General features: G+C 47.7%; 1 protein-coding gene across 4 annotated transcripts in view; it reads left to right on the top strand.

Annotated features, from left to right (window-relative positions):
• The window catches only part of LOC120820476 (phosphofurin acidic cluster sorting protein 2), a 36,673-nt gene that overhangs the window by 11,493 nt on the left and 12,624 nt on the right, over positions 1 to 12,556 (top strand). For all 4 annotated transcript variants that reach the window (XM_078103995.1, XM_078103996.1, XM_078103997.1 and 1 more), the window contains exons 3-9: positions 3,796 to 3,883; positions 7,439 to 7,528; positions 8,732 to 8,857; positions 10,236 to 10,398; positions 11,437 to 11,528; positions 11,761 to 11,841; positions 12,163 to 12,222. In XM_078103995.1, the coding sequence (XP_077960121.1) occupies positions 3,796 to 3,883; positions 7,439 to 7,528; positions 8,732 to 8,857; positions 10,236 to 10,398; positions 11,437 to 11,528; positions 11,761 to 11,841; positions 12,163 to 12,222 (700 nt within the window). The remainder of the gene's footprint in view (positions 1 to 3,795; positions 3,884 to 7,438; positions 7,529 to 8,731; positions 8,858 to 10,235; positions 10,399 to 11,436; positions 11,529 to 11,760; positions 11,842 to 12,162; positions 12,223 to 12,556) is intronic.

Below are 12,556 nucleotides of genomic sequence, written 5' to 3'. Positions count from 1 at the left end.
TCCTGTCAACCGGACATGGAAACATTGAATAGCAGCAACTTTTTGTCAGGGCAAACTTTTGTCTTTGAGACCCGAGTCCAGAGAAATGTGTGTGTTCAACGAAGAACCCTCCAGGGTGTGAGTGTGAGGTCAGAAAGTGGGCAGCAAAAAGGTTTTCTTTTCTTTTTTAGCTGTGTGTCTGTCAAACACTGGTGTGTAAGTGCAGTTGCACCTTTTGTGTGTTTCATTTCAGCGTCTCTGTCAGTGGTTGAAAGAGAATGTTTGAAGTCGAGATAAGATAATGCGCCGCCATGCCATATAACCCACAAATCACCCGCCTCTTATCTGAAGCCAAATATTTGACCACGGCCGCTGAGTGTCCTGCCTGATAAGTCGTTTTGTTTGTCCAGGACCGATACAAGTGAAAGGATTTCAGCGTCGCTCGCAGCCATGCGCCGACTTCCTGGACTCTGTAACTTCCCCCTCAGATGCCGGAGAGGTCAGCGGTTAACGGTACAGCGAGTGTCTCGGACACACTAATGGGTTTAGATGCGGCCGCGCTACTTACACTGCTGTGAGTGATGCCATATTGGCTCAAGCTATTAGCTGCAGAGTGCTCCGGCACCCAGCGCGCGCCCTCCATCGGAGCCCCCAATCAATGTTCGCTTTGACACGAGACGACACGCCGTTGTTTTATTTGGCCGTGTCGTCAATTAAATATGTCACGTAGAACAAGATTTGCAGGTTTTACGGTAATTGGCATCCATTCTGATTCCTGCATCGCTTTAGAGCTGGTTTGACAAATTGGGTTACAAATTGACCTGAACTTATTATCCCCCTTTGGGTTTTGAAGTGAGCCGAGTAGAGGTCCTTTTAATTTGAGTGTTATCAGCGAAATGTCCAAAGTTAAAGTCGTGGTTCTCGAGTAACTGATCAAGGGAGAGATCGTTTTAGCAACTTTAAAAGCTTTCTGTTAAACTCAGCAGTATCTGAGGGATGAGATGGTTAATAGGAAAGATACATACAATAGATTAACTTCCCACAGTGCGACAATTTAACCTCCCCTGAAAGTCTGATAAATGTAATTAACTCAAAGTAGAAAGTAGCATTAAATTGAAATGTTCAATCAAGGTCAAACTGCAAAACTGCACTTAAAGGCTGAGTATCAGACGCTGCAAAAGAGTCCATAATAACCAGGGTACCAGCGTCTGTGACGGTCAATGACCTCGCTCCATGGCATTGATGAGCCCATGAGGAGAGTTGGCCCGGCTCATCCCGCCCCGGCACCCAAACCAGCAAAAGGGGATTTCCCCAGTGGGCTCTTCAACTGGGAAACGGACACAAAATGCTTCACTTATCTTTGCCTTCCACCGTAGAAGGAAATATTGAACCACAGGCCGCTGCATGGATTCTCCAGCCACCCGGCTCTTCTCTATGGATTGATACCAAGTTGTGTTTTGGTCCCGCTGTGAACTCGCCCCGGGCTCTCTCTGAGAATGCGGGAACGACGGGCCAAAATAGAGGATTACTGCATCTTTCGAGCGGCTTCTGCAAGCCCTTATTTTGATCTTGAGTCCAGGCCAATGTCTGCTCACTGGAGAGGAGACGATACCACGGATAACAGCCCCCCCCCCCCAACGCTGTAAAGGAAAACACACATGCATCCACAGCGAGAGGGCTTTCTCGCTTGCTGTTCCAACCTGACGATGAGGGAGTCCCTTCTGTGGGACACCTGGTGGCCTCCGCAGTCACTGATTGGGTGGCTGGGTGAACCGACACCGGACAGGAGCACAACAGATGGCCACGGCGTTTCACTCGAAAAATCACTCCGCCAGCAGCGGAGCGAACACCTCGAATACTAAATAGTGAAAAATCCCTTTCAGCATGTGCATCCCCGTCTACTGAGAAAGAGAGTTGTGACTAGATGGAGATGTTGTTAGACCATCAGACATGCTCTCTGCCCCCCCTCCCCTGACAGAAAGCTGTGGCTGCCTGGTGACTCACCCTCACCAAAACACGAGGCCTACCTACCAGGTGGAACATTTAATTACGTCAGCCTCGGGTGGATTGGCTTTTGTTCTTCAAACAAATGACTAATCATTTGAACGGGGAAACCAGCTTCTGGGGCCTCATTTATAAAACCTTGCGTAGGATTTGCGCCAGAAGTGGCGTACGGATGAAACTTAAGACGTGCGTACGCACAGAAATATTCAAACCGTGCGCACGCACGTCCTACGCAGTTTTCCCTTTAATAAATCACAATCACTTCTAAATGCAGCGCAGCTTTTGCGGCTTCATGTCACGCCCACAGTTGCCCATATATGCCCATATATATGCGCAGCCTCACAACCTCGAACCGTGGCCCAAATAAAGAAAAAATGGTCTGACATCAAAGAGGATGCAAAAAAGCGTTTAGCGCGCCATCGCCACGGTGTGTCTGCCCCGGATGGGGAGAGGGGACACCGGAGCTGTCCCCTCTTGATGAGAGACTGGCGGCAATGATTGGGGATCGGGGACAGGGTCTGGGCCAACATCGGCGTCAGGGGGTCGAGGCACGTTTGGAAGCTGTGCCACATTATGTAGCACAGCACACGCCAGCAGGATTTTGCACACCTTTACAGGAGTAAACAACAGCCTCCCTCCAGTGCAGCCGAGGCAGCGCCGTCTGCCCTTAAACAGGCCGATGGTGCGCTGCACTACAGCGCCAATCAATATGTTTGCTTATAGTTCTAGTCAACGAAGAAGGAAGTAAACTGACTGCTTCTTACAAATACTGACGACATCACAATGTCTAAAATGAGAAAAAAAGTTGGTGCCAAAATCTTGATAATGACCAGGACACGAAAATGCACTGATCAAAGTTAAATCAATTACTCCTGATAACAAACCCTTTTCAATTCATATTGTTCTATTGTAATTTGAAGACTTGCAAGAAAATGCATCTATTGTTAATTCCCATCAATATTGACTTCTAAACGAACCAGCCAGTAGTTGTTGTCTCTAACTCGTTGGTGGTTCTTTATGAGTCGTACCTGCCTGGCCGGTGGGGGTTTTGTTTGGCTGTTGGTTGGCTTTAGCTTTTTGTTGTGCAGCTGGACTCGTGGGAAGCGTGTGTCAGGGGGAAGCGTGGCTATGGTTTTCTGTGAGGGGGGGTGAACGTAAAGCGGGCCTTTGAAGGTCACATATTGCTGTGGATCCATGCGAGAGGTTTGGAATTGAGCTTGTGTCTCGCTCAGTTGTTGTTCAAGTGGATCTCGTTTCCTAATTCTATAATACCATTTCCTTTTTTCACATCCTCCTCCTCCACCCAGTCTGGATCCCAGTGTGCCAACGGGTTTCACTTCTTTAGAGGCATCTGTAGGTATACGTTGCTTACTTGGTCGATAACGAACAGACGGCAGTGAGTCACATAAGCCTCTCTGTTCAACAAGACATCTCACTGCGCCGCGGCTTGTCAGAGCATCTGGGCCATGTCAACTTCCATGAAGAATTCGCCCATAAAGCTGACGACGTAAATCCTGATTTAGTAGCAACAGGCGAGGAGATTTTTACTCGATGACGATGGTCACAAAGCTGAGTGAGGAAAATAAGACTTAACGAGTTGTGCTCGGTTGTGCACTTACTTTCTTTGCAGTTATTTTCTTAATTCCTCCGAGCTGCATGTTATTATTATCACAACCGCTGAGCTAAAGAGGAATAAAGCCCCCAGTACGGCCTTGCTTTTCATCTCCAGGTGCGGGTCGTGGAGTGTGCTCACGCTGTGTCAGCCCAGCCACTAATTTGTTTCTCCCCCTCTTTCTTTCCCTTCTCCCACAGGCTCTGCAGCCTCACGCTGAAAAAGCTGGTCGTACTCAAAGAACTGGATAAGGAGCTGAACTCCCTGTCCATAGCCGTCAAAATCCAGGTGGGTGGGTTCGTCTCCCGTGTGCAACGTGGGCATCGGGCCCAGATAGCAAAACAACAAACATTTGAGGGCAGTGTGTCGGGTCACTGTCACACAGGTCGGAGCTGTGCGCTGCGATCACGAAGCCTAAGCGACGAGGAGAGATGAAAAACCTCCTCAATGACAGCCCGGCCTAAGCAGGAGCGTTGGCGCCTTCAGACGGATCGTGCATCTTGCATTGATTGCGATAGCATTTTTGGTGACACTGGGCGTGCAGGTCTCGCGTGCCTGACGTTCAAAAGTACCTCGTCGTCCTCCGTGACGTAAATTCCCATCCAGGCAGAGAACAAAAGCGAGTAGTCCCAAATCGATGCGAGTGATGGCAAAAGCCGGCAGATGGCTCGGGAGGAGGGAGTTAGCGGATGTTTCAATGTGGGAACATCTGCCGTGGCGCCTCTGTGTGGACAATCCGGTTAGTTTTACATTTCGCAGCTCGCCAAACCGCCGCACATTTTGTTTGCTCGCTGCAGTCGAGTTGCAGCGGACTCCCTCTGAGCTGCAGAGTACGTGCACAACAACGTGGAGATGACTTGAGGTTGTGCCCCTCTTTTAAAGTCCACAACCGTTCACCAATTTCCTCAATTATGTTCAAATATTTTATTGATGATATTATACCAGATTACACAGCATCATAATCCTGGAGCTCGACGCCCTGGTGTTTGATCCAAGTGGGCACGGCTGCAACTATCGAGATCGTAGACTCCGCCGTGGCGCTGGAAGCCTGCATTCGCCTCGCAGTCTGGAAAACACGTACTCAGCGGTGATCCCGGTGGCGGTTGTGAAGATGATGGTCCGCTGCTTCTGAAAGCGTCGGTTCCGAGAGAGAACCGAGGCCACTGAGTGCACCACACCAGAGACCAACACTCTGCCCTGAGGTAGCCATGTGGAAATAATTCTCAAAGGAATAAGCCATTCAAACTTTCTTGACTGTAGTTGCCTGGAAAATACTTGGAGAAGAGAATTTCCGAATTCGACTCGGCTAGAAGCGGAACGAGAGGAGGGAGCCAAATTTCTCTCTAACTTGCACCTGAAAGATTTAATGCGAGTGAGAGAATCTAATTATGTAGCCGTCAGTGACCAGCGGTGTGTTTTGCAGAACTATAGTAGGATACAAACCATTTGATGTGTTTTTTCTCCCCCTATTGTTTTAATCAATTGGAAATTTGAAGTTGCTCAGGTTTGTTCTATTTTAACAACTCATCCCCCTTCGACGGTCATCCTGAAAGAGAAAGTTACCAAATGTGACTTCATCCACGATGACATGTGGTCTCCGGGCCGTTAAATCTTTCCGTTTCTGTCGAGCAAGTGTAGAAGATGACGGGGGGGGAAAAAACCTCTTTGCTCTTCTGTGTTCGGCATACGGCAGGCCGTCTCTCGCTCTCGCTCTGGAATCCATCAGGTGGCCCCTGTGATGTCGAACCGCTTTGACCGTCTCTCGAACCCCAGCAGCAGGGGCGATGAGACTGCGGTCTTGGCTCCTCGTTCTCTTGGAGACCGTCTTCGGTTTCTCACCCTGAAGACCGCCCGAGTCACTTCGAGCGGGCCAGGCCCTCCATGGTACATTCTCTGCACATTTGGTCGCAGGGCGGAATGCCGGTGTGCGTATACACCGCGTGGTCCGTCTCTTCTGTACGCAGACGCCTGAGGTTGCGGGCAGACATCATATCAGCTGGATTGTGTGGTAGTAATCCTGATCTCAGCCCAAGCTGCTGTTCAAAGCACTTCCATCTGCAATCTACCCTGATATGGTCCAATTTGGTGTCTTTTTAAAATGACCTTGAAAAGAAGTTAAAAGATGAACTTTTCCCACAGGCTTGTGGAGTCGAAGGGCTGAAACCCCCCCTTCCCATCTGGCCCCAGGGAGACAGTGGATAAGCTTGTAGCAGGAGAGAGCGGGCCAGAGAAGGGGAGGGAGTCGGGGGGGGCAGGCGAAGGACATTCAGTACAAGCTTTCCTTGCCAAGGCTCCGTATTGTTAAAGCATGTCAGGCAGTTTGAGAGTGCTCGCCTTTTGTGCCTTGATTCATTGTACCAGCCACTGAGCATGAGAAAAGAGGCCTCTTTGTGGAGCTCAGGTTAGTGACAAGGTCAGACCGTGACAAAGAACTACCCCCTTTTTTCTTTTAAATACAAAGCAACGGGTACTGTTGGCGCGTCCGTGTGGGGAACATATTGAGCCATCAGGCTCGCTGGAATGATGCTTAATAGAAGAAGAAGTTTCAGCAAATATTCTCTACTCCCATTTACCCTCCTGTCCTCCACAGCTTTGATGCAGATTTATTGCGTGAAACTAGTGACCTTGCGGTAAATGTTTTTTTTGTTTGTTTGTTTTTATTGATTTAATTTTCTGAGCGACCCTGAAACCGTGTTGTGTGTTTGTCCCTGGGTGCTCACACACTCACACACTCGCTCCAGAGAGCGTCCTTCAAAACCACTGGCACAGAACAACGCGTCCATTTAAAACAACTCCCCATCAGCTACAACACTCTGCATAACGCAGCCTCTTCCTACCTGTCCACACTCCTTCAATGGCTCACTCCTTTGCGTACCCTCGGATCGTCAAGCGCTGCCCTCGTCAAAGCCCGCGTTCAGGGACCAAACGCGGCCAAAGACCTTTTACTTCCAGTGGAGAAGACGACGGATTTGTGTGGTCTCCGTTCTGTGCGAGAATGTTCTGATTGGGTTTTCATCCCTTCGGTGTGCTGCACCGTAAAAGCGCTGCTTTATTCTGCACGTGATAAAATGTGCACCACAAATTTACCAATCGCACATACGTAAACTTACGGAGGCACCGCAGCCCCCGAGGACACGCTGGGAGCATTTAAATCCCTGTGCTGTTTGGCCACAAGACGTCTGTGCCAGCTCCCTGATTTAACTGAGGTGGAACCGAATAGCAAGGTGCGGTTCATTTTAGTTGAATCACAGTCCTCTTTTCCTTCCGAGCTCAAACATCCCTTTCAAGGCACGATTTAGAATCCCGTCCAGTTGTTCCTGCGGTGCTGTAGGCAGCAGTTGCTCGCTAAGGTTCGCGTGGAATTGGTGATTTGTGATTCGTAACTCTTTATCTAATACTTCATCAGTCTGTCTTTCAAACCGCAGCTGGTGATAGTTGGACAAGTGGGAAGAAGAAGGCCGTTTTGATGAGCGTGCTGATTTTTTGTTCTTTCACGACAATCAGTCCGGGGACTTTGAGGGGGCCAAATGGATTGTAGGGTTGTGACTAAGCTTCTGATTCTGTGAATTCTTGTGTCAGGTCTGGTAAGCCGTATGATACGTCTATGAAGCAGTGAAGGAATAGAGGACTGTTTGTACTGGTCTCGCCTCAAGGTGTGAATCTCCATAAATGTGTGAATGCGAAGCTGGCCGGTCCTAAAATACAGCTTGCACACTCAGTCACTCTCGTCTGATGGAGATTTGCTCGAGACGCAACATAAGATAAGGAGTTTGAGGGATGTATAATGTTGTATATGGTTTATAAATGCATATATTCAAACTTATATTTCCTTTTGTCTTCCAGGGTTCAAAGCGTCTTCTAAGATCAAATGAGTACGTCGTCCCACCCAGCGGACTGATGGAGACGGACTTGGAGCTCACATTCTCTCTACAGGCAAGCACTGGAACATGATACTGTGAATTCTCACACGGATACGGCAGTCACTTGGCGGGGTGGATTATGTTGCAGCCTTTTATTCGCACTTGTGCCCCTTCCAAACCCAGAGCAAGAGTGTCTATCTGAATATGCATGCTTATTAGTATTTTGTTTGGAGGAAATGCTGTTTTGTGTTTAACAGCTCGTCACTCACAGGAAGTTGCTAATGTTGAATTAACGTTTTTTTCAAATGCAATTTTGCCCCGTACAGAAATGACTTTGTCTTGTGTTTCCTGTTTGAAATAATAAACACCTGGTGCATGCTGACCCTTTGCGGACTGGATTAGAAGTTAATTTATCACGGCAAACTAAGCTGGGACAAGTGATCAAGTTGTGGTTTTACGTATGTTTTTTTTTTGGTACGATATCTCAATGCACTGCAAATAAAGAAACGTCTTTGACAACTTGACAATCTTTTTAGAACATTTCAAATACAAAACTATGATTTTTGGCGGCATATGCCGCCTCTCACTTTGTGAAACTTTAGCTATTATTGTTCACATATTTAAGATCAAGAGAGCAAGAAAAGCCCGTGTGAAGCTCGAGCAGTCTGACCCGATATTCATCCAAAAGAGAAAAGACGAGGCTGAGAAGCAAATAGGAACTTCTGGAGGGAAACGTAGTTCTGAAGTGATGACGGTTCACCCAACAGTTCAGCCGTAGTCCAGCAGACAGACTGATCTAGTATCAAACACCCGCCACGTTGGCTCAGTGCTGGTGCTTTTATTTATACATGAACTTGAGCAGAGTGTGTGTCAGCGCTGTACACCAACATGACCGCATCCTGACTGACGGCCTATCTAAGATAGCCAAACGGATGGGAAGGAGCACACGAGCTATTGAAACACCGGAGATGTCGGATGGCACTGATAAAATAACGTGGCCACACTTGATGCAACGTTTAGGGTGGCAATAATCTACGCTGGCACAGATAAGCAGTCGCAAGGGGATGCAATGAAATGTTGGCCAGAAAGAATCACATCGACTCATTCAAACCTAACAAGGAATCGCTGGCACAGGCGGTCTAAAGAAACCGTGTGCACTGTGGCAGCAAAAGGCAATGAGTCAAATCTAGCCCCCTTATAATAAGTGTATAAATGCAATTCCTGGTATAGGATACGTTTACATTATTATCTGACTTGATTTATTTGTTGTTTTCAGTACCCCCATTTTCTGAAGAGGGATGCCAACCGACTCCAGATCATGCTGCAGAGGAGGAAACGCTACAAGAACCGCACGATCCTGGGCTACAAAACTTTGGCTGTGGGAGTCATCAATATGGCCGAGGTACCGTGTGGTGCTCAACTTTCAATCCCTTGATTACATTTCTCTCGAGGATCATTTCGCTCTGATCGCGTTGCCTGCGTACCAGATCTCTGTTTGCAAGAGAGAGCGCCTCGTGGGCCCCACGTCATTTCATATGACTCGTGGTCATCCCGTGTGCTGCTGGGTGAGATGATTTGCCATCTGGAGCTGGCTTTATACGCTCCTTTCTGGAAACGGTGCATTCAGTCATGCAATAATAAAGGATTAGGAGCTGAAAGAATGCCACCTGCGGATGCCTGTCTGAGGTGCAAACGTACGGCCGAGCTCTTATTTGTCCTGATCAGTTCATTTCATGTTGAGTACATCGCTCAGACGGGCATTCGGTGGGGACTTAGGTTACGTCAGACTGAATATTTGGCCACCGTGCCATCAAGATGCCATTTTGTGCTTTGGCCTGTTGTCAGTTTGGATCTTCCACGCTGAAGCGGCTGGCTGCTCTTAACTGTGCCACTATAAACACTGTACAGGAAAATAATGCATTTCAGTATTGTAACGCTGTGGGGGTTGATAGCAGGATTACTACCGTAGAATGCAGTAAACAAAAGATCAGAAGTTACGTATTTATCTAAATTAGTCCAGCATCCTTGTACGTGAGGGGAATCAAGACCGAGATTTTTAAAGGAATAAGCAAAGTCTTGTTTATTTGAATGCACCCGTTCGTCCTCAGCCAGTGGGACTTTCCAACAATAGCCCCAGGATGTCGGTTGACTGACCTCTGACAAACAAGACCGATGCTTTATTACATTTTGAAATGACACCAAACCGCTGTGCTGCTTTGGGTGCCTCCTGGTGCGAAATGATCCATAGATTTCTATGACTATTGCTGGATTGGATTCTGTCGGGTAATTATGTTACCCGCTGTTGTGTAAACTCCCCCGTGCCCCCATTCTGAGCGTTACGTGGGAGGAAGTGACTTATTGGACTTTGCAGGGTTTGCGTGGACAGCTGCCAGTGTTCGAGCAAAGTGGACCTGCTGCCTGTACAGCTATTAGATTGAAAGCTCAAACCTGGCGTCGATAGCGTAGCCGTCAGCTTGTAATCAGTTGCTAAATCTTTGCGAGCATAAAGCAGTGTGTAACGGGAGCCATGTCAATCTTTGTTTTATCATTATTGGCTCGCTGAAGCGAGGTACAATTATTCCATGCTGTCTGTTGTATTTGTTCCATCTGCCCTGGCGCGCCTCTACAGAGTGATTGATAGACGCATAGATTAAGATGCCATCTCTCTGAAAGACTGCTCTGTTTCAAGAAAATATATTATTGTTATCAGGAACATTGCAGGGGAAGGATTCATGTGTTTCGTATACAACCAGACTGGATGGTAATCTCCCCATGTCCAGGTGATGCAACACCCGACAGACGGAGCACAGATTCTGGGTCTCCATAGCAACGTGAAGGAGGCGCCAGTGCGCGTGGCGGAGATCAGCGTGCACTCTCTGTCCAGCCAGCCCATCGACCACGAGGACGGCAGCGGTCAGGCTGGCCACAAGACCAAGACCTCAGGTGAGCGGCGGCGTCTTCCGTCCCGCTAACGAGGGTCCGTGAGACGAGCTCGTTCCAGCGGCGCCAGGTCACCCCCGTCGTGTAACTTCAGCCGTCACGCCGGAGAACAGCCCCTCCTGTCCGGGCGCCTTTCTCTTCCCTCCTTCCAGATGGCTCCTATTTCCCAACCGAGGAACGAATAAACCCCATTAATCCCCCCCCCGACCTATGGCCGAGGACATGCTATTCTCCTCGGCTGTGGTTGTAATGTGGATTCGAGAGTTGAAAAAGATTTAGGGGGCCATTACCTGACACCGTTCTAATTCTGGACGGGGAGAGACATTGGAACCCGCTCATCCCCTGCTGCTCTGGATGTTATTAAGGAGGCTGTTAACATAACCGATGAGCTCATGCACCAAGTATTACAAGAATGTCACTCTGAGGGAAAGAAAAAAGGTTTTCGTCTGTCCGATCCTCTAGAGTGATCCTTAATAACATCCATCCCAGCATCAGAATTGGCTGTTAAGAAAAAATAGCTCCCCTGGCCTGTTAACACGCAGTGGAAAAGACATCTTTTAGGAATATCTTTGGCATTTAACAATAGTAAAATTTTCAACTGCAGAACTTCATTAGAATGTGAGACGCAGATGAAATCGAACGTGCATTCAGCATGCATATTAGACTAGTAGTCAAAACAATTCTTCACTGATGAACTGTAAATAAGAGGACATGAAATTACACAGCTTTATCAACCAAAGATGAAAAATTGCCTTTGGCGCAAACTGATATAACGAGTATTTAACTATCAGTTATAATTTTAAAGAAGTATCTTTAAATCATTTTGGCTTCCAGTGGCACTATGAGGACATCATTTCTTATTGAGTTTAGGAGGCTTGTTTTCATTCAGAACAAATTGCTTTCTTTCGTCATTCTCTTTTCCGAAAAACAATTTCAGCGACTCTGCATTGATAAGTCGTTGACCTTGGAATCTATTTGCAATATAAATCCCATTTCTCTCAGCCCACTTTTTCAAAAGATGTTTTTCCGTGTGTGTTCCAGACCGCTCTCCGGACATGGATAACTACTCTGAGGAGGACGACGACAGCTACTCGTCAGAGCAGGAAGCCAGCGATGACGCAGCACCGGGCCAGGTCAGTGCTAGAAAACAAAAGAATTACATATAAGAGATCTGATGAGCACAAAGAGCCTACTCGCCCATTTGGGTGCCGTACACTAGTGATAAAAGATAAACCTTCTTTTTTCCTAGAGGCATAAAGCAAGTTCTTGCAAAATTGGCTTTTCGTCACTTATTATATATATATGTGCAGGTGGAAATGTAGGCGCACTGTTCTGTTGATATTTCATCCATCCTCTCTCTTTCAGGACCTTTACGATGAAGACGACGAGGTGAGGAAGCCCAAGAAAGCCCGGAGGAAAATGATCCGAACCACCTCCATGACCAGGGTTAGTTGCCTCCTTTTCCACCACACGGAGTTCAATGCTTGCCAATCATTAACGTGAGAGAGTAACCCAAGACCTGTATTTGCTGTGGTACACGCTTTATAAGGAAAGCACGCGCGGTTTTCCATTTGTCCGAGCCCATTAGGAGGATGCGGATGGGCACGTAAATGAACCCTGTGGGCTCACTGGACTGATCGTAATGGTCTTTACTTAGAGTGGCTGGGAATGGGTAATCCAATGGATGTTTACTGGGAGGACCGGTCAGCCCAGCGCCATGTGCATTTATGGATGACAGTTTTGTTTTTGTTTTTTTTTCTATTTCAGCAACCTAATTTCAAGCAGAAGTTTGTGGCCTTGCTGAAGAGGTTCAAAGTAACTGACGAGGTGAGTGACAGAATGATAATTGACACACGAGGTGTCGTCACAATGTTCAATGTCGATGCGGATGACCTGAGGCACAGCCCCCCCCCCCCCCCCCCCCGGAATCTGTCCTTCTCCTATGAAGCTTTTAGTAAATCGGCTGTAAAAGTGATCAGTCATTAAATTGGCCTAGGGGTCAGGAGAAAACGACCTCAGTATTGACTGCCTAAACAGCATACTGCTACGGCTAATGCGTCCCCAGCTGGGGAGGAGTCCTCGCCACAACAGAGGTACAAGCATCCTCATGCTCGGCCGCATTACCTCTGTGCTCATGGATGTATGATTCATGCGTTTCCAT

This window comes from Gasterosteus aculeatus, chromosome 6 (assembly GCF_964276395.1).
Source record: "Gasterosteus aculeatus chromosome 6, fGasAcu3.hap1.1, whole genome shotgun sequence".
NCBI classification, from domain to species: domain Eukaryota; kingdom Metazoa; phylum Chordata; class Actinopteri; order Perciformes; family Gasterosteidae; genus Gasterosteus; species Gasterosteus aculeatus.
This window is presented reverse-complemented; position numbering and strand designations above follow the sequence as displayed.